Genomic DNA, 22,445 nt, shown 5'->3' with positions numbered 1-22,445 from the left:
GAGAGCTTGAGAATGTGTGATTAATATCATTGTCTGAGGTTTTTTTTTTTTCATTTATTTTTTATCATACCAAAAAAATTTAAATAAAGGTCAATGAGAAACATGTTTGTAAATTATTTCTGATAGATTAATTTTTATTTGAAGTATGAGATGATAGTTTTTGTTTTAATCCAAATATTAGAATTATTATTGAGAGGTGCCATTGCTTGATGCATTGGTATGATGCTTGAAATGCCAAACATGAGAGCACATATTCGAGTTTATGAGCAACCAATTTGTACACATTATGCCCATTGCTAAGTCTATATCCAATGTACCCCTCCAAGGACCCTCGATTATCGGAAACATGCACTGATTGATGAGCTTAATAAAATTACTAGTGTAAAAAAAAAAAAAAAAAAAAAAAAAAAACCTTTTTAGAATGAATTGAAGTGCATCTTGTTGTTTTGGGAATTTTAAGTTCTAAAACTTGTATTTCTCTGTTGCTAACTTTTGCTATTGCTAAGGTGAGTTGGATTGTTCTTTTGCTACTAGAGAATGATAAGGTTTGCTAGTTTCTAATAGAAGTAAAGATTTGCAATTCTGAGCTAGGAGATCATTAATCATAGAAGGATTTTATTCTTAATCCTTGATACAGTTTCAATGAGCAGGGCATAGTTTCTCACATTTTGTGTAGTGCATTCAAATTAAATCTGCAGATTTTTTGTCAGATCTTTTGTTAATCTCAACAAGCACCAAGGCAAAGGTCACTTGCTTCGAGAGACCGCAAACCAAAGAACAAAAAGGTCTAGGCACTAAAATTGAACTCACACAATCTGAGAGCTTTGGGCCAAAATAAATTGTCCTCTCACAACCCAGAGGATAGGGTAGTTAAGCAATCTTGATTTTTGCTACATCCTTTCTTTCAAGCCCACTTAAGTTGTGAATTTTCTCTTTTAGCTTCTTTGTTCTCACAGCTCAAAAGGTGGGAATGACTCCTCCTGCTGTACATAAGTAACCACATACTCAACTATCAGTTAGGACCAAATCCACTCTAAAGGGTCCTCCATTACCTTTTTACAAGTCTTATTTAATTTCTTTTTTGGGATTATTTTTACTTGCTTATATTATTTAGGGATAGCTATATTGCCATTGCAGATTATATATGTACGCTTAAAGCTTTTAAGATTCCGGCTTTAGTGTCCCTGTCTAGATGTTTTCTATCAATCGAGTAAAAATGGGAGAGGAGTCATGTTTTAAACATTAGTGTTGCATGTGCTAAAAGGATAGCTTGGCCCAATGGCTTAATTGTAAGGTTCGCTATTAGCGCCCCTGGTGGTATGGATTCCAGTCACATAAATAGTTTTTCAGATATGGTGATAAGGTTACGTACATCTGGCCATCTTTAGACCCTGTTTTAACAGTGGCGTCGTGAAATGGTGATAAGTTTTATAACCTTCTAGCACATTAGAACATATTTTAGCTGACTTTTTTTTTTTTTTTTGTTATCATGTAATTCAAAGACAGAATAGATTTGGTTTGAGTGATTAATTGTTGTGTCGCAAATAGTTTTTCAGAAATGGGGATAAGGTTTTATTCATGGATGCAATGAGAATGGGTAGAAACATCTCAATAGAAATTCTTCTCCTTATTCTTCTCCTTTTCCACATTGGCTAGTCTTTGAATAATGGCTCTGTTTGAGCATTGAATTGAAACAATCATAATGTGAATCATATACAAGACTAAAAGCCTACTTGTGAGGGGATCTCCTCAAATATCTTGATTTATTCCTTTTTTTTTTTTTTTTTTTTTTTTCTGCCGCCTGAATTGAATTGCATGTGAATCCATGTCATGTTAGAGGAGCAACAATTGAATGTACAACAGTATGTTAGTCTCTGATCTGTTTCCATGCTTTGCGGCATTATGGCTTTCTTTTGGCTTAAATTGGTACTCTTCTCTGCATTATGGCTTTCTTTTCATTTGTCTTCATTTTTTGTCTTGGTCAACTTGCTCGCGGGGAAGTGCAGCCTAGCCATGAGAGGTCGAGGTGCCCTTGTTTTATGGTCAAATCCCCTTACACAGACAAATCCTGCAAAATAATTATTCCGTTAACATTAGCAAGTAAAGCATGGTTGAATAAAATTCCTTCATGAGGACAGGGTCTATCTCTAAAAGCTTTGAACAAGTTGGAATTCGGTTAGTTACAACATTCAGTTACATTAAGCCACTGTTTTGTGAAGTATATTGTTTATTTTAGATTTTTATAGCATATAGTTTATCATTTTATATTGTGATTTGATTTGGAGAGAGTGAACAACTTGTGTGTAAAGGATGACAGTGGGTGGAGGTGGGGTGGTGTTTTGGCAACTGAACAATGCTATTGATATTTGATCATTATGTTTGTAGATAATTATAACTCCAAAACTTATTGGGGTAATCAATATATTAAATTATTGAGGATCGGAGAAGGCAAAAGTGCTTTGGTATTGCGCGTCTTTGCAACCTTCTGGGTTTTATGGTTGGAAAGGAATACGATGGTTCTCAAAGATAAACCTCGGGAGGTGGATTTTTTGTGGGATAAAGTTTTCCACTAAACTTCAATGTGGGCTTTGGTGAATCCTCTTTTTAGGGGAATTCCACTGCTTTTGTTAGTTAAAAATTGGTGTGACATGTAGAGTTTTGTTGATGAGGCCTTTGTTTGGGTTAGGTACTTTTGCCTTTGTTTTATTTTACTTGTAGAGGATAACTTATCCTCATTTCTTTTTGATTAATCAATAAAAATTTTGTTGTTGATAAAAGGGCGTACCCAGTGCACGAAGCTCCCACTTAAGCGGGGTCTGGGGAAGGCTTGATGTACGCAGCCTTATTCCCGCAAACAGAACCCGTGACCGCCAGGTTATCAAGGGGTAGCTTTACCGCTACGCCAGGCCTGTCCTTCAAAATTTTTTTTGTTGATAAAAAAAAAAAAAAAAAAAAAAAAGTAATGAATATATTAAACGAATAATGGGTAATTGAGAAATTTGTTGTTGTATCATCATCATGTTCTCTTAGTTTTTTATGTTAACATGGGTAATGGAAAGGAGTATAGGTAATAGAGAGAGTGATAGAGAGTTTTATGAGTTGGCCTCTTTATTGTCATTGATTGAAGGGTTTTCTTTATCTTCATCTTCTGAGGACTTGGAGTCTCACTCCCTCTGGGGTATTCTCATGTAAATCTTTGTTTCAAACACTCATTGATAAATCTTCTATCCAGTTGTTTCCACTTCATAAGAAAATCTGGAAAGCGGTTGTTCCCCATTAGGTGAAGTTTTTCATGTGGTCCCTAGCTCAAGGAGGAATCATGACCAATGATCTATTCCAAAGGAGAAGGCCTAATCATTTTCTTTGTCCTCAATGGTGCGTGATGTGCAAGACTAGTCTGGAATCAGCGGATCATTTATTTCTACATTGCTCAGCTGCTTTCTCACTATGGCAGTAGCTTTTCAGTCTGTGTAGTGATCAGTGGGTAGCTCCAAAAGAATGTACACTTATGCTTCTTGTTAGGTTTGCGGGGTTTGGAGGTAGCTGGAGAGCCAAAGTTTTGTGGTCCTGTAGTGTTTGTGCTATTTTTTGGTCCTTACAGCTGGAGAGGAATAAAAGGATCTTTGAAGAAAAGGAATCAAGTGTTAAAGCGATTTGGTACAAGGCAGGATACTTGGCTTCGCTTTGGGCTTTTGTGTCTAAACCTTTTAGAGTTCCATTTTTCTTGATTTCTAAGGATTGGGCTGCTGTTTGCCATTGCTAATTTTTGGCTTTCTTGTTTATTTTTGCCTTTTGATGTTGTTTTAGAATTTCTTGTTTGAGGACTCTTTGTCCTCTTTTCTTGATTATGCTTAATAATATTCTTCGTCGCTTTTTCCACCAAAAAAAAAAAAAAGTTCATGGTGATTTTGTGTCTAGATAGACCCTTATATAAATGTCAATTGATGAAACTTACCATAAAGGTCTTATTCTACACGTGATACAGATTCTCTCTTGCTAGCTAGGCTACATGACCCTCGCATTCACGGCTGAACCCAAGCCTATGTTCACGAGTTGGCACACAAGACCATAATGATGGCGCCTCGATAGTACAATCTGGTCAATCTAGGATGACAGACCACAATATGCTACAATGCGTGGCATAGTGGGTGCATGCCTAAACCTCCCGCTAGGATATGACGCGCAATGTCGGCACTAATGCCCCTCAATGACACTGTCCATGGGGTTCTCAAACCCACATGAAGACCAATGACAACTCTCAATAGTATGTCAGAGGCCCAGCTTTGGTTGCCAAAAGGTTGCCCACTTGTAACCCATCACAGGTTGGGAAGATAGGCTGTAGCATAGCATGCCCCCTTATAATAGCATTCTAAGCCTTTTGCTGACTGGCACAAGAAACATCCCACATGTTTGAGGAATCATAATGATTTACGAATAAATTCCAAAAAGAGGAATTTACACGAAAGCCACCAAAGGCTTGCTTGACGTCCACCAGCATGCAAGCATGGGATGTGCACGCAAAGGTGTCGGGCGTGAGTTGGACTACTTGGGGCCAACCCACCATGCTGGGGCACCACGCCACATGCGAGCATTGCGAGCAGAGGTCGAACTGTCAGCTCGTGACATTTCTGTGCGTGTGAGTGTGTGATGCTATAAGCAAAGCAAGGGTGTAACTCACCTACAAAATGTTATTAGACCTCAAGAAGTTTTCCCAAAAATTTGTTATGCTGACATTGGTCTTCCAAGATCAAGAAAGAAATCAGAATAAAGAGAAAAGGGATAGGATGAGTATGAAAATCAAATCCATTGCATTTTGGTTTCTCTAAACAAGTTCAACGAAGCACAAAGCTTTGCTACAATAAAAGTGGTAGTTGATGGAGTGTTCCAAAGTGAAATGTTTTCTTCATAGTTTTTTTTCTTTTCTTGTTAATGATGTAAAAAGTTTATTTTACTATTATTTTTATCAATTGGGTCTTGTAAGTAGTTTCATTTCCTTTTTATCAAAAACTAAGTTTATAACATTAATGTTCGACAACTTTTGGAAACTTGGACTATGGCCGCTTACAAATGTTATGGAAAGCTTCTAGGCTTAGGCTTCTATAAGATAGAAGAAGGCTTCTAGGGTTTCTAGTTGGAAACAGTCAATTCGGGTTTGTTTTTTCAAAGTAGTAGGTTGTAAAGATTTTTAGAAATAGTGAGTTAAAAGCTTAGAATCAAACAGAAGGTGAAGCAAACAACCAAACAAAGAGAGACACCAAACGGGGATAGAATATCAAATGCCAATAGAGAGACTCGAATCCAATAACCTCTCTGAACTTGAGCTTTGATACCATATTAAGTTTGTTAGTAATTGACCCTTCTTAACCAAGATCGGTGAGACACGAAATAACAAACAAGGAAGAAACAAAAGCGAATCAAACAAATCACACACAAGAACACAAGGATTTACGTGGTTTACCCCAGAATAAGGCTACGTACACAGCCGCTGCAGTTTTCATTATAATCAAAAAAATACAACTCTCTATTAACCTAAAAGAGGTGCCCCATCATCTATTTATAAGTATAGAATTAGGATTACATGGAAGCAACATGGGAATTACGAAAGTACCTAAAAAATTTCGGCCGGGAGCCCCTTGGGGGAGGCCTCCCCCCAAACCCCCCATTGGACCCAGTGTTTGAGTGAACAATAAAGTTGAGCGAATAGTACTTATCAGGGTCCACCAACCCAACAAAATTACCAATTTTTCCAAAAACTTAATGTTAGGTTTTTATTATTGGCAATCCCGTTTGACAAAACTCCTTTCAGTTGTACTTGTTTTCGCATTTTTATTTTAGTGAAGATATGTGTTTTTAGATGCGAATCTAACCCAAATTGTGCCTTGTAGAGAAGTTTGTGGTGTTAATTCTTTCAAGATTACCACTTCGCTGATTATGATGGGGATCGAGCTGCCCGGTCAACTCGCGGGGGTCCAGGGGGCAGCGGGCGGGGTCGAGCGGCAACGCCCCCAAAGCAAAATGGAAAATTGCCTTCGAAGTTGCTTGTTCGCTCGAGCAGACATTCCCCCGCTCGAGCGGAGAATGCTGAGTTCCAGAAATTTGGTGAGTTTGCAAATATACTGTGATCCGTGTTTTCACACTCGAGCGTCCATTTCCCCGCTCGAGCATACATCCTGCTTTGGAACACGTCATATAGAGTCCCCGCTCGAGCGTCAATTCCCACGCTCGAGCGGACCTCGCGATTTCAGATTCTATAAACTCGCATGTTGCTCTAAATCTAGGGTTACACCTCCAGATCTTCTTCTTGGGTTCTAGGGTTTATATCTGGGGCTATTTTGCTAGTTTTCTTTGATGTTTCATTGAGAATTCAACTCATGGTTTAAGAAGCATACATCAAAGGTTTGTTTGTTTATTCTACACAAAAGAGAGAGTTGTTCTTCAGTAGATTCTGGGAAATTCGAGCCTGAAGCTTTAGTGGATTCTAGAGTGGCTCATCGTCAAGACAATTCCGAGGTAAAGTCGGGGTTGGAAGAGGCACATAGGGGTTGGTTCAATTCGGGCGTAGATTTGCTAAGTAATTGAGAGTATACCTGTGTAATTCCTTTATATCTTCTTAGTGGATTGTTTTGTGGCTGTTGCCCTTGATTTTTTTATCACAATTGGAGGTGCTTCAATTGTGATTTTCCCACGTTAAAATCGTTGTGTTAATTTGTCTTGATTGTTTGATTGGGATTGTTATATACTGTTTAAAATTGATACATAATCACAAACCAATATCTAGGGGATTTCTAGATTTTTCACTTAAGTTGGGAAATAGGCCCAACAATGTGGTGGAAGTCCTCGGACAAAGTAGTTTAAGGTGTAGAATTAAAGCCAACAGGAAAAGAAAAGGTTGGGGATGATTTGGGCTTGACTGACTATAATTTTGGGTTTGAAAGGGAGCTATTATGAAACTGTGAATGGTAACCTGAGATCAATATTTGTGAAAGAGGAGGCTCTAAGAACCCCACCTAGAATTTATTAGGAGTAAGGAATAAACCCCTTAGGTGAGGCCTAAGAATTCAAATGGTTTCAATGGATCACATTTTTTTAATTGATGCCTAAGAAGATATTTGGTTCTAAACATTTATACTGTAGGTTGGATGACATAAAATTTCCATGCTAATGTTGCCAAAGCCCTCCTTACATCTTTCATCTGCTAATCTAGACCCCACCTATTTTTTTAGGGAGCATATAAAAGACCAATGATGCATTCCATAAGAAAGCAAGAAAAAACAAATTCAAGGAAATGGTAAAAATTTGAAAGTAGTTGAATTTCGATTTGTGGCCTACTTGGGAACTTGTATTATTGAGTTTTTAGTCATAATCTCTTAGGTTATGGTCATTTATGTTAGTTATGGGTCATGCTAATTTTTTATATGATTTTCTATGTCTCACAAATCAAATGTGTTTGGTAAATTTTATAATTTTTTGGATATGGGCTAAAGGGATTGCCAATGGGTCATACTACGGCCAAGTTATGTAATTGGTTTTAAATTACGGTTTTGTTTGGGTTTATTTGGTTTTAGAAGTCAAAGCCAAGTATCTAAAAGTCTAGTTTTCTATTTAAGAATTCTTATTCTAGTTGGAGTAGTAGCCTCTATAGCTTGTAAATATCAATGTAATTCTTTTAATTCAATGTTGAAGTTCTCTTGTGAATTGTGTGATGCAATTTCAATCCTAGGTTAGATTCAAGCTTATGGGAATCTAGGTTTGATTCAAACTTACTCTACCCAGAATCAAACTTGTTTTACCCCTTTCTTTCAACCATAAGACAAAAATAGACCCATTCCCTAGGTATTGTTTACAGCATCCAGTAGGTACAAGCACATCATGCTTCCTTCTTCTAGTTGTTATATAGCTTGAATATTTTACCTTGTATGGTTATCATCCATCAATAGTTTGTTCCTTTCAAGTTTCAACCAATGTAGAGAAAGATATTACAATCTAAGGAAGTATTCCATACCTCTCCAAAAGCAGTATTGAATTTCCTCTGTTTGCAGACCTGGCAAAGAGCAGTATTCATATTGTGAGTGTTGCAACGTTGACACATTTAGTGTTTATGGTGAAAAAGATCTATTTACCTTTAAAAATTGATGATACAGAGGTTCCGAAGTACACTGTCCGTCTGGGCAAATTCCATATCCATGCCCTTGGAACATCAATAGGATTAAGACTGGATTCATGATCAGCAAACATCTGCAATAGTCGCACTTGTGTGTTATAATACTATCTGTGAAAAAAAAAAACAATTGCCTTTAACTTTTGCCAAAGTAGGATGGTAAAGTAAGCTAGAATTTTGCAGGTTTCAATGGAAATTCATAGTCTCTTTGTTGGTGGGTGGTGAGGTTATAAAGCTGCTGCAGTGGTTCCCATGGGAAGTGGTAGTTCTACTATGCAAATAGTGATTACTAATAGAGATGGGAGTAGTTAGATGGCAATAATTAGATTACCTCATTAACTTGGAAGTACGTGCCATTGAGTGGAAAGCTTCCTCTCATTGCTGTTCGGCATGGTATCTGCACATGAAGCAAGTATCAGTAAACTGCTCCTAGCAGCCTTCAATATTACTTTTAGCAGCAATAATTGTGGCATGTATCCTAGGTTTGGATCTCCTCACCAAAAGTGTCCCTCTAACTGTTAATGAATTTGCTTCTCGTACACTACTGCATGAGAAGCACGTTTGCTCATTGCACAGTTTGCCTGATTCTTGAGACCCACACCTGCCTTCTGGTGGTTGAATTGAATTTGCGGTTTCTCCTGTGTGAATGATGCCAAAGTAGATGGAAGTAATAAGCACTTAAGACAATAATAGCATTTATATTGGAAAACTTAAAGTTAAATAGCCTCCGATCAATTTGATCTGTGTCACTTGGGTTCTGACAAGAATATGTTTGAGCTCCTCCATGATGGTATACGATGTCTTTTGGTGTATTGTAAAACATACAACTAAGGTTGTACAGAGTTACAGTTTCAGGTATAATATATCATGTGCTTACCTGGTGTCCATATAGCAAGAAGGTATGGGCTTGGATCATCTGGTTCTCGTTTATCCAGCTGAATATTTTAGAGGGTCAGTTGGGAGTAATCTATGTTGCAGATAGGAGAATAAAATAAAACAAAAGCGGAGGTAGCTAACCCCTTTTAGGAGAGGGTGTGAATCTGGAAGTTCGTACCTGCAGCAGGATGGAAGGAGTTGGCAGCAAAAAGTATCTTAGCAAGTTGTGTTATTTAACATTTATTAATGACTAAATGCTTTGTTTGTCAATACTGATAAAATAAAATCTAACTTGATCCACTGGCTTGGTAAAGCAAACCAAGTTTTTGTTTTTCTGGTTTGGGGTTTGATTTGTGGAAGAGTTTCCAACTACTGTCTTTTGGACGGTAACTTCAGTCAAATTGAATTGACTGCTGATTTTAAATTTTCCTGGTCTAATAGGAAAAAAAAAAATTTAACTTGATCCAGTTCTTCTATACTCGTATATGTATGTCACAGTGAATATCTAATTCAAAGATTCCTACTCACACTTGATGCTCTGTCCGTAGTCGACTCACATTCTTCAGTTTGGGTGTAGGGATGGAAGCAGCTTCTGGATTTAAAGCAACTAAAGCTTTGGACATATCTCCTACATGCAGTTCCATGTTCTCTTGCATATAGTTCTGTAGATTTTGTGTGAACTGTTCAATGTTGAGCTTGATTGTAGGAATGTCGTCAGGATCCTCATAGAATGCATCCTCAATGTCACTTTCTGTTACTTCAGTAGTTTCTGGTTCTGGTGTTGTTGGTTCCTCAACAATTGGTTCATACTTGCTCACAACGGACTGCATCTCTTTAGGTTCCATGCTACCAGCTGGAGGGAGCGGCATGAGCTTGATTGCCACAGGAGGGCCTTTGTCAGTGGCAATGGGCATCGTTGAACTCACTATACTTTTCTCTTCTGGACCTGGGAGGGCAAGCCTTGCACTGCACCAAATGAGTTCAGTATCAATATCACATTTGTGTATATAATTGTATGCATATCTATCCACATGCAAGCGGAGTGGGTGCATTTGTATTCAATTATTGGACATGGATGCAAACAAGGAAGTTCTTTAGAGAAGGGATTCCCTTCTCTCCGACGGCTACATTATCAAACAATTAGCATGTTGGTAACTCCACTTGCCTATATTTTTCCCTTTCTAGAATTTAAAAATTGTTTCTCCTTTCTTGTTTCCTTGATGAAATAACTAGTCAATAAATGTTCAACGCATGCTCTACTTAAAATTTGTTTTTTAATTTCTTTTTGGATATGACATGTTATTATCAGGTCCAATGATCACTTTTAGACCTTTTATGTGTGATTTACGTATCGTTGTCTGCACTCTGGATGTTGCAATCAGAAACACCTCAAATGTTATCTAGCTTTGATGCATCCAAAACACTATGAAGCAATGTATTTACTATTGAAATTTGTAAAATTTCTTTTTACTTAATGCGTTTTTGAAAAACAGTGGGTTGGTATAAGCAAATGCATTTAGTAGCTGTTCAGATACCTGTGTCATGTGTGCAAAACTCAACAACATTATGATTTTTTCTTTTCTTTTTCTTTATTTTGGCCCCCACTTATTTAAGTACTGCAAGTTGTGAAACCAGTTTAATGAGTATTTTTTTAATAGCTAGCTGTAGCATAGGATAATTGTAACAGTTTGTTTTGGGTGACCGCTCGAGCTGTCATTTGATCGCTCGAGTGTAAATGCGTAGCTCCCAGTATCTTGCATGTTTGCGGGCGAGACTGTTTCACTGTAGCTCTGCAAAACTTCCAGAACAAGCGATGAAAAGTTTGCTCGAGTGGTTTGGTCAGGACAACTTACTTAAAAGTTGACCAAACACTTTTTTTTCTCACTTTTTCCAACTCTTCTCTCTCTCTAACACCCATTTCTGAACCCTAATCCTAAAACCACTTAGACTCCTTAAGTTTTACTAAAGATTTACCTTAAATCCTTCAAGAAAAGTGAAGAGCAAGCTTGATTCAAGATTCTCTCTGATTGGATCGTGTTTTTGGTCAAATTTCTTGTTAGGTCTTCATCTTTTAGCTACCATTTCAAGGTAGGGGTACTTTTAACTTGTTATATCCTTGATTTGATATATATATATATATATATATGTATGTGTGGTAATTTCTTAGTTATAGTCATGTATGAGATGATTTTGTTATATAAAGTGGGTTTGTTGAATGAAAAAAGGGTGTTTCTCCATGTTTTGGAAAAGTTTATGCATATCCTGATTATTGTTAGAAATGGTGAATATTAGCTTTCTATATGCAAATGGGAAGAAAGCCCAAATTTTATTAAACCCTAGATTTCCAATTGAATTGATAAAAAGGGATTTTGTTCAATTGACTTTTAAAAGATGAAATTGGATGTATTGAGGGTATTTTGGCATGGAGATATGGACTTTTGATGACTTGTGGAAAGAAATCCTTGAGATTGGAAGATGATGAAATTGTAAAATTGAAGAATTTGTTATTAATGTTATTGTGGATTAACAAACTGTAGGAAAAATTTATTTTGAAAACTCATGCATCATGTACATCATAATTTCTCATGTGATTTTACCATCTTGTGAATGTTTGGAAAATGTCAAAGAGGTAAATAGCATATGAGTCCGGGCAGTTCAATCGGGTTTTGAAAATCGAGTTGTGTTGTGTTTGGTACCTACACGGGGAGTCAAGGTGCCCAATTGCGCTGTCTTGTTGATATCGCCGGACAAATATGGGAAATGTTTTTGGGTGTCCACGAGCTTGCCGTTTACAAAGTCGGCGAATGTGGAAAAAACTTGATTTTGGGTGTCCACAAGCCCGCCATTTCAAGAGTCTGCGAAAGTGGAGAGGGAAAGGTTTTTGGTGCCCATCGCCCCGCCGTTTTTAGAGTCGGCAAGTGTAGGAATATTTTCTGTATATAAATCTATAAATGTATGTATGGTTTAACAGCTCTAGCCTGGGACGTCGTGGCATATTTACCACCCCATGCTTGCAAACGAGATTCTGGATTGATGACATGAAATGACAGTTTGGCATTAAAAGAGAAAATAAAAATTTTACCCTAACTAGTGCATGGCATAATCATATGCATCTCAATTGTTTATATAACTTGTTAAATGTATTTCCTACTGGGCACTAACTCACCCCAAAACCAACCATCTTTCAGGAAATAATGTTGATGCGCCACCTAAATGATTGACTTGGGGAAAGATTTTGGATGGGGGCACGGAAACTCTCTTTTGATGTTTTATGTTTAAACCTAGGGCTATTTTTGTATGGGAATTTAGACTTCCATTTTTGTGTATTCAAGGACACTCCTTGAGCAAATGTTTACCTTGTTGGCTCTTTCTTTACATTATCTCATCTTTTGAACTATTTTTATTTTGTTGATAGATGTAAACAAACAATGATGTAATCATTGGAATAGTTCAATGGAAAAGAGGCAATCATGGAAGTTATTTCATTATTATTATGGATTCTCTCTCTCTCTCTCTCTCTCTCTCTCTCTCTCTCTCTCTCTCTCTCTCTCTCTCTCTCTCGTTTTTCTATATTGGATAAACCTAAATGAACATGTTTGATTAAGGTAATTTTTCCTGGGGCGTTACAACTTACAATAATACTCATTCTATATGTTTTATGGACATGAAGCTTTTAATGTGTTCTAGGCTTCATCTGTCATTAAAATCTCATCAGTTTATGGTAATAGGATTAAAGCCTTCGGCTTCTAGGGTGTCATTGTTACTATGAAATTACACTGGTAGTTACAGTATTTGTTGACTCTGACTAGCATCATCTCCTTCCGATAACTATCACTTGGATTTATATTATATCGTTATGTGTGTCGTTGATTTTGCAATTTATTATTTATGAAATGTGTACAACTTTCTTATTATCGTTATGTGTGTCATTGATTTTTGCAGATTATTATTTATGAAACATGTGTACAACTTTCTAATTGCAAGTTCTTGGGTCTTGAACACAATGGAGGTGATGATAATGCTTTTGGTTGTCACTTAAAAGTAATTGAGTAAAGCTTTCAATGCATACCTTGCAAAAGCACTTGCGAAGTGTCTACACTCTCCTCTCATTGGACATGCATTGCAATTTGGTTTGCTCTTAGTGCAGAAAACCTGTAAAATATAAATAAATGAGTTCCATGGAAAGGTGCTTATCTTATGGTTAGTGGCAGGATCATGATATCGTACCTTTCCAAATGTAATCATCTGATAATGTAGCTCATACCTGTAGTTTATGATATGCTAATCACTTAAGTTGTACTGGACAATATAATGTTAATTCTGTAACTTCAATTTTTAAAGAGAAGTGCAATGCCATCCATAGAGATGAATGGTTTTAGGGAGTTCTGAAATTACAGTGTTCGCTGATCCAGTTTGCACAGTCTGGGCCACAGATATTTCTGAATTGTCTCCAGCATTGGATACCTGTGTGGAAGCATGGTTAGCAGTGTAATGGGGAAAATTCGGTGTTGATTGGTTCGAACATATTACTTACAGTTCTAGGAGATGCAGTTGAAGCGATTCAGGCAGCGGTTGGAGAGGTACCCATCCTAGTCTTACAGCTATCCTACCAACATTTGTGTCAACCTTACAAATAAAATATTGACTGCGTTATATCTTTCATTTCTTACAAGTTTATGAGTGAGAGTGACAGTAGTTTCCACATGAACCTTACCGGGAAAGCAAGATGATGAAGCGTTAATAGCCGCACACACTCCACACTTTTTAAGCCTAATCCCCGTATACTTAAAAGATAATCTCTGCAGCATTAAAAATATAGAAATCAGAAGAATGAATTCCTGTGGATATAGTTCATAGTCATACACAATGGCATTAGGATTATTTCTTTTAGGAGGCCAAAGTAAACTCATTAAGACAACGTCACAGAAGGACAGTGTACAATGTTCAATTATTACTCATACAGAGAGACAAATAGTATTGAAGAAAAGCCCCAGCACTGTAAAATATAGCTAAGGTCTTGCATAAATGATGAAATTTTGATACAAGGAATGAAACATTTACTCATACGATAGAAATGAAGGAAGAAACAAAAAAACTCCAAAATTGGAATATCATGAAATAAACTTGATTATATATAAATTTTGGTTTAATTCACTTAAATGAGTAGAAAACGCCACCCTACCAGTGAAAATCTTTCTCCACATTCAAACAGACTACCTGATGAAATACATGTTATAGCAAGCCCTCTTATCATGGTCATTAGATGTTTCACTGTTTATAAAAATGGTAGTAGGTTTATGCTTGATTACAAGGAGATGACTCACTTTGCCTTGTCTGGAGGAACATCTCTCAACCACTCAAGGTCAATGCTTCCATGTTCTCTAACCATTCGGTTAAGGAAATCCTGCATAATTGTGTAATCATCATTAACTTGTTTTTATAGGTTTCTGCATTTAGCCTGTTATTACACACTGCTAGAGCCATTTGAAGCTGATCTTGACAAATATGAAACTTTGAACATATGATTTATATTCGTACCTTCATTCGCTCTGCTAGCAAGTTGTTCATTCCTCGTTCTCTGATAGAATTAGAAATCTCATTGACATCTGCACATCGTATTGCTTCATAGTCCAGGGAGTCCATTGTGTTCTTATTTCTTTCTTTTCGTCTGCCATTGGGCTGTGCCTGCTTTCTCAAGCAATCCCAGTCAAATGATTTCCTCTTTTCATCCTCAACCTTTCCTTTTTTGGCATTTGACATATTCACACTCATCCCAGTAGTTACCTCACCTGAAAAACATGACTGCTCTTGCTCTTTTGCATTTGCTACGACTGCTTTGTTCTCTAAGAATTTCTGCTTATCCACTACAGTAATTCTCTCCTCCACGCCATCAAAAGCTTGTCTGGTACACTTAGGGTCATTAGGAACTTGATGCCTGGTGCCATTTTGCCTCATGACAAATGCCTCATTATGTCTTATAGGCTCTTTAATCAATGTGCTTTCCAGTTGAAAGGTTCCAAACCTGTCTTGTTGACGAGTGTTGTGAGGAAGTTGGTCGTTTCCAGTGCAAGGTCCTGACTGTAAGCTACTTTCTTGGTGTGTCGGGTGCCTGGATAGAAATGCATGTGAGCCCATTGTTGGTGTTTGAATTATTGGCACTCCATTCTGTTGGATAATAGGTTTACTTATTCTTTCTGCAGTATGTCCTACCCTTCTACTCATATAATCTTCACCTTTTCCCTTAGACATTCCAGAAGCAGTAGAAGGCAAAGAAAATATGCTCTCTTCTCTCAATGTTCCAAAATGGTCTACTTCCTGTGATGCCAAGTCTGGTGTCATGTGCAACTGAAAATGACTGGGGGGCACAATTGGTCCTTGCAGGTGGGAAATGTAAGAATTGATCGGTTGGGTCAAGGTAGAAGAGTTTTTGAGGTTGTCGAAATTTTCAAATCTTGGGATTTGCTGGTTGTGGTCTACATTTTCTGATTGCCAATGCCAATGTGTGGACCTGTCATCAAAGCATGAGTTCCCAGTTACAGGACTGTGAAGAACCTGGAACGAGGCAGTTCTCCCCATATCTAGAAGAGATGTTGGAGGGCCATGGTTCTTGTTACATTTGTCCGAACAAGTTGAATCTTCTGCCTCCGAGTTGCACCCTAAGCAGGATTGGATTTCCCCATTGATTTGAAGGCCAAAGGAGTCAAAATTATTATGTGATGAACTGCCTTTTTCTGTTGCTATGCCCTTATGCTCAATTGCTAGACTTGTTCTTCTTGTTCCTGAGATTGAATAGTTTGTTCTGTGCTCTGATGATTCATGGTATGTTACAGATGCTTGGCTGTAGACTGGTTGCCTTACTATCTTCTCATAAAATTTCATGCTTCCACTCGGGTCTAGCATCTGAATCTCTGGTTCTTCAGTCATAATGCTTGTTCCACTTTGGTACCATGTTTGGTCAATGGTGGTTGACTGGAGGGGGAATCTTGCTGCAAGGGACATGAAGGCAGAGCTGCACACAATGGGAAAGAAAATAAGGAGATTGTCAATCTATATTGATTTCACTTTTTCCATCTCAAGGGCATTTTGACATTAGAACTATATAAAATACTCGAATTTACCTTGAAAGATGGTCTGAGACATTCTGAGTAAGGAACACTCCTATTACTGAGTCAACAACTGAGCCTTTCCACTGTGAGAAGCGTCTATCTCCTGCAATATTGGTTAGATAAATATATCTTAACTTTACATGCACTTGACACAGAAAATCATAGAATTTCTTTGTATGTTCATTCTTGGTATAGAGTGTTGGAATGTGTCCCACATCGCCTAGAGTTGCCCCATCTATGTTGGTTGTAAGGCTCCAATTTCCTCTCTCCTTAATACCTGGGTTTTAAGGAGAAATGTAGGCTAGGCTTTTCAATTCAGAGCTAGTAACAGTATTTCTACCCAAGAGATTCCAACAGTAGCAATGGAAACTAAATGCTACTTTGAAGAACAATCACCAACAAAAAAAAAAAAAAAGAAGAATAATAATAATCTTAGTGCAGTATCTTTAAAATGAACTTGATTACTCTATTCAAAACTTGGACAAGTAACAGAATCTGAAAAATAAATAAATATATATATTTTGTAGTTTGCAACTCTTTAAGATTTGTAAAGTTGGGTGCAAGACTGACACTGTTTAGTTTATTCTTTGCTTGAGCTGCTTAGGCATTTTTGTGCAGTGCGCTTTGCTATCTTTGCTTACTACATCTGGAAGTTCTACACTGCTTGGTTGTTAGTTATACTCACCATTTTAGTTTATAGCTTGTGAACTCTTTAAGATTTGTATTTTGCTTTCATGTTGTAGTGTTGCCCAGCTAGTACTGTGTTACTGTGAGTGTATTCACATAATTTGAACTTATTTTTTTGGTAGGCTTCATTTTTTGGTAGCCTAGAATGATATCTGCAAACAATAATAACAGGTTTGGGCAAATAACTACATAAAATCAACCTAGGCTATGAAGTATGAAATCTAGCAACGTTTGTAAGGACTTGAAACTTCTAGGACAAGTATAGAGAGAACTTGTTTTGGTACCTTGGACAAGATGCATGCGTGCAATGAATGAGTCTGCTCGTCCACGGAATACTTTCCTTTCTTCTTCCCACCATTTTTCCTTGTCCTTGTCTTCTACTTCAGTGCCTTCATTTCCTTCCTTCTCCATTAATAGTTTCCAAATCCTATTTGTCTCTGGGTCAAGGTCCACTTTAGGTCGTGGTTTGCGTTTCTTGATAGGATCAAATGGAACCATTGTGCCACCACCTTTGTAAGGAACAAGTGCATTTTCCTCTTGCCCATCTGTTTCCTTGCTCCTACCAGTGATATTTAGACCTTGCAGTCTGCATGTGATTTCATCAATTGTAACTGTGTGTTTCTGTTTTTCTGGTTTCCCTGCAGCACACATCCAGAAAAGTTTCTTTATTACTGTGGATTCAATATTTGAGAAGTTTTTGTGTTCTAAGAGTTTAACAGGTACCTCTTGCTTTCATGGAGTATTGTTGATAACCATGTGAGGCGTCCTTGTGCTCTTGCAAAAGCACTTTATTTGCTCTGGATGAGACTGGATTGGCTGAAGTTGGCACCATGTCTTGCCTCTTTACTGACATATTTGCAAGGAGAGTTTCCATTGCTTGCTCAAAACCAGATGTATGAATTTTGGGCCAAGTTGATGATGGCAGGTTCAAGTTGACCATTGCAGTTGGAGAGGTAATGTTGTGGGCCTGAGTTGATCTACTGAATCGTTTATCTGCTATCCTTTCTGTGTTTGAAAGCAGCTCAGATGCAGCACGTTGCTTCTGCATATTATGCTCATCAGTGATGGAATGGAAGTGAAAGTCACCACAAGTACCATTTACCCCATTCTTTGGCTTCTTAGAGTTAGAGGTTTTGTCACCTTCAGTGTTTCTGACATTGATTTGTGATGCATAATTGTTTGTGTAGCTACTGTTTCTACCTTCTGTTGCAGCTTGTCTCAAATCATCTTTAACAACTGCGACACAAGGTGTGCTACATACTGCTGTATGAAATCCATTCTCAATTCTTCTTTTCTTGTGAGTTTCTGAACACCTGGTGCCAAAAATGCTGCCATTACTGTTACGGTCATCTACTTGATACATCTCCTGGCACAAAAATGGAGAACCCATCCGATTTTCAGCAGAGGGACCTGCCTGCTCATTTGCATGATGATATTCCCACTTCCATCCTCTCTTTTCATCTGAATTGGCCAGATGTCTTTCCACCATTTGAGGAGTACTCTGTATCTGCCATGTCATCTGTTTGATTTGCTCAAGGTTTTTGTGAGTATTATTTGCTTGGAGGTTATTCATCTTCAATTCTTCTTGGAGATGTGGGTGCCCCTGACTGCAACCGTTTTTGTCACTTTTTGGGTATGGACTCAAATCTCTCATGTTTGCTCTTCTTGCAATGTCATTTAAAGTATTGTATTTGACAGCAGCTGGTGGCACAGAAGGGGCATGTCCCTGGGGCAATGATATGCGTTCCTCTGGCATTTGATTTATGGAACAGGTAAGGTTGCATGTACTTCCTCCAATTATGCTGTTGATTCCAGTGTACAATTCGGTGGATTGAGAATCCAAATTAGAAGCGGACTGATTCTCTTGATGTATTTCCACCCGGAGATTATTACCCTGGCTTTCACCTTTTTTGACATTTTCAGTGTCAAAATTTAACACTTTTCTGCATGATTTTTCTCTAGGCTCGAAAGTTGAAACTGTAGCTTCATTTGTAGCATCAATCCGTTGAGTTAGTGTGGCTTCAAGGCTCTTCTTGCGCACATACTTCCTCTTTCCAGTTGGGTTCTCCTTGGAGTCAGTGTTGTTTGGAGTCGTGGGCTTTGGAGTCCTTTTGGGTTTGCCTTCTACTATTACCTTTGGTCTATGTTTTCTCCTTTTTGGTGTTTTTTGCTGGGGTGTTTCATTCACGTCAGTGCCTCGATCACCTTCCAGCTCAGAATTCTTCTTTTCCTTCAACGATATCGAAACAGCAGCAGATGATGAATCCACAATGTTTTGTAACATTTCATCGCAGTGGTTCTCAATTGCTTCCCTTCCTATTGATGTCAGTATATTCTCCGTCATATCTTTTTCTTGACTGGAACTTTCATCTACCGAAAAACTCAACATTTCAGAATGCCGGTGGTTTTCAAACTGCTTTGTGTGATCTGGCGTGACTGGTGCGAATGGAAAGGAATTGTTCATCCTTGATGTTGCATCAGCTTCTGATCTTGGTGGCAAGTTTAGATTATAGTTGGGCCACAAAGGGACAGGAAATCCATCTGCACGAAAACAAATTTTTCATTACATATTGACCGTTGGTTAAGTGAGTAGAAAACAACAAAAACATTACCAACATCATAATTGTTCAACTGAAATAGTTGATCTAACTTTCTGATAGCAAAGGAGGCTTGTTACTTTCCTTAATAATTTGAATGAGGTGCACCAGAATAGTTTGTAGAAAATCAGTGTTCTATTTTCTGTGGCCATTTGAATATTTTATTTTATTTGTTATTATTATGTTGATGTTTTTATATGCCAAAAGTAAACTACTCAATTCAGCCATATTTAATCTAATGGAGTCATTACAAAAATGGATTCCTTACCACGACAGTAAAATGATTGGGGTGGCATTGAGGCATGAAATTCTAGACAAGAGTTTAAGAATATCGTGTCTATGAGCTATTTTAGATTCAAGGACAAAACGAAATGATTTTGCGAAGTTTCTAATATCATTTTAGTGAGGATTTAGAATGGATCTCTACCATCGTGGATGATAGAGTTCAAGGATATATTACAATAGAGGACATGTGCGCAACATATAAGTATGTTTGTCAAAGTACAACAATAACACACCATGTAGTTTAATAATACCGAAATTCTTTTTACAATAAGACATTATTTTTATTGTCAAGACAACACGAAAAAAAAAAACTTCTTACAGCTTTAGTTAAAGTAAAAATAAGGTGTTTGTTGATTTCTTTTAGTCAGTGTTAGTTCCAGAATCATCTTCTGGGACATAATAATCATATTGAGGTTCAATGTTAACATTTGGTTTCACTGATCCCAAATTTTCCTTCTTATTTTTCTCTTTAGATTCAAATATTTTTCAAAACAAACTAACAACAATTCATAAAAAACCACTGAAAAAGAAAAGGTAGAAATCGAAAATACAGTTGCAAAATTGCCTTTGTAGACACTAGTTTCAAGCACGTACCGTTAGCCCTCTGTGTTGATCTGTCAGAATTGATCAATTGGTTTGAACCGGGGGTGTGATCTTCACATCCAAGCAACAAACTAGTGAAATTGCCTTCTGTCCAACTACTGTCAACTTGAGAGTATGAGTTCAGAATAGTTGGTGTGTTTTCCTCATCCATGCATTTGTTCGACATCCCATTTGCAGAATCCACGGACTCTGCATTCTTGATACCCAATAGTTCTGCCAAAGGATTATTATTCCAAACTGCACTATCAGTACCAATGGTCTGTGTATAGAAGCCAACATTGTGACTGAAACTGCCCTGCTCTGCTCGTGGAACACCCGAAACAGCCAAGCTATAAGAACTCCCATTGTGATGAGTGAAACCTCCCTTCTCGGGTTGAGGAACACCCAAGTTATAAGAACTCTCATTTTGATGACTAAAACCACCCTTATTGGCTTGAGGAACACCCAATTTATAAGAAATACCATTTTGACAACGGAAACCACCCTGAGCAACACCCAAGTCATAAGAAATCCCATTTTGATGACTGAACCCGCCCTTCTCAGCTTGAGGAACATTCAAGTTATAAGAACTCCCATTTTCACCCATTAGTCCAGCTAGATTGAAATTCTGACCAGCTCCATAGTAATTCATCGTTTGTCGTAAATTTCGACTGGCAAATCCAACTAGTTCATGCCAATTTGCTTTCCCTAGTTGATGATGATTTCCATGCCTTTCAAGTGGGATACCGTTTGATCTTGCCAGAATTGGCTTTCCTGGTGTTACCGGCATCCAAGGACCCCGAATCTTGACATCATTTTCCGGTGGAACCAGAAATCCCCTCCCAGAATTCTTTGTCGAATTCATTGAAATTTGGGGCAATCAAATCACATCGACACTTCTGTGCACTCTAGTTTACAGATTCATGTATAAACCCTACAGTTTTGTCCTCAAAGCTAAAATTTTGGGACAATTCTGCAAAAACCCGATTTATCAGTAAACCCTTCTTGATCCCTAAAATCCCCATTGCCTGCACCTAGCCTGTCAAAACCTCCCAATTACATTTCTCACCAGAAAGTCCCTACCTAACATGGTAACCATCTAATGCAAATCTTATATTCAAACAAAGCATGCTTTTCCTGGGCAACCAAACAGAATAGCATCTATGCAATGCCATCAAATCCAATTCCAAATTACATTTTCTAATAAAAACAAAATATTTCTCAACAACTACACACCCAGAGTTATCTTCACTTATCTCAGCAAACTCACAGCAACAAAAATTGAAAAAATAGATAAATAATAAATAAAAATGTGGAATCAAATTGAAAGAAATCAGGAAAAGTTGAATTGGTGAATCTGAGTGAATTTGGTGGGTTTTAACGCTAATCATAAATGGGTTTAGATAGAAGCAAACAGGAAAATAAAACCCATGAAATCTGTAGAGAATCTCATGCAATTTTGCAGGAAATGCAATCAATCACCGACTTGCACAAAAGCAAGAATTGAGTGAGAATGCCAAACAGGGAAAATTGGGAAAATTTATCAGGTACAGCTGAACTCACCGATCTCCGACTAAGCCATGTGGCCGGAGTGGGCCGCCTGAGAATCCAGTCAATGCCAGAGGACCAAGTCAGACTTCGGTATACCAGGAAAGAGTTAGAGAGAGAGAGAGAGAGAGAGAGAGAGAGAGAAGAAGAAGAAAAAAACGAAGCAAATAGATAGACTATTCTTTTTATATTTAAATAAATAAATAAATTGTACAGGTTTGGGCGGGTCCTGTTTTTTAACCGTTACTCTACGTGTACAAAAATTAATTATAAAATTATATCATCTTCATAAATGAATGTAATGTGGGATCTTTTAAAGGGAATGACTTTTATCGTACCAAAATTATTTATAATTTTTTAATTATTATTTTATTTACAAAAAAAATTAATTATAAAATTATATGTTTTCCATAAATGAATGTGGAATCTTTTAAAGAGGACTCTTTTCATACCGTTATTTTTAACGGTCATTCTACTTATAAAGGAATTAATTATAAAATTATATTTTTACCATAAATAAATGTAGGATCTCTTAAAGGGAAGGACTCTTTCCATACCATTATCATTCACTTTTCTCTATACTATATTTTGTCGGTCTTATTTGAG

The 22,445-nt window shown here is 37.4% G+C and overlaps 1 protein-coding gene across 7 annotated transcripts; it reads right to left on the bottom strand.

The window, feature by feature from the left end:
- Nucleotides 1-1,608: 1,608 nt before the first annotated feature.
- LOC114312313 (transcriptional activator DEMETER) lies at nucleotides 1,609-22,019 on the bottom strand. 7 transcript variants are annotated; one of them, XR_014338073.1, is made up of 21 exons: nucleotides 21,855-22,019; nucleotides 20,304-21,330; nucleotides 17,551-19,368; nucleotides 17,112-17,465; nucleotides 16,153-16,243; nucleotides 14,573-16,043; nucleotides 14,359-14,438; nucleotides 13,749-13,833; nucleotides 13,569-13,660; nucleotides 13,430-13,498; nucleotides 13,262-13,298; nucleotides 13,104-13,186; nucleotides 9,563-10,000; nucleotides 9,176-9,212; nucleotides 9,036-9,093; nucleotides 8,657-8,796; nucleotides 8,490-8,555; nucleotides 8,121-8,235; nucleotides 8,003-8,041; nucleotides 2,786-2,908; nucleotides 1,904-2,068 (listed from the first exon to the last, which is right to left on the bottom strand). XR_014338073.1 is itself a non-coding variant. In XM_028258545.2 (20 exons), exons 2-20 carry the CDS (start codon nucleotides 21,154-21,156, stop codon nucleotides 1,956-1,958), a joined length of 6,039 nt encoding a protein of 2,012 aa, XP_028114346.2. In that variant the 5' UTR covers nucleotides 21,157-21,330; nucleotides 21,855-22,019; the 3' UTR covers nucleotides 1,609-1,955. The 7 variants fall into 7 exon arrangements, 1 of the variants encoding a protein (XP_028114346.2); XM_028258545.2 differs by lacking the exon at nucleotides 2,786-2,908 and having other exon boundaries at nucleotides 1,609-2,068; XR_014338074.1 differs by lacking the exon at nucleotides 2,786-2,908 and having other exon boundaries at nucleotides 1,659-2,068; nucleotides 8,121-8,269.
- Between the last annotated feature and the right edge of the window lie 426 nt (nucleotides 22,020-22,445).

This window comes from Camellia sinensis, chromosome 8 (assembly GCF_055761805.1).
Source record: "Camellia sinensis isolate YWXY chromosome 8, ASM5576180v1, whole genome shotgun sequence".
NCBI lineage: Eukaryota > Viridiplantae > Streptophyta > Magnoliopsida > Ericales > Theaceae > Camellia > Camellia sinensis.
Note: the sequence above shows the minus strand (reverse complement) of the source record. Positions and strands in the feature narration are given on the sequence as shown.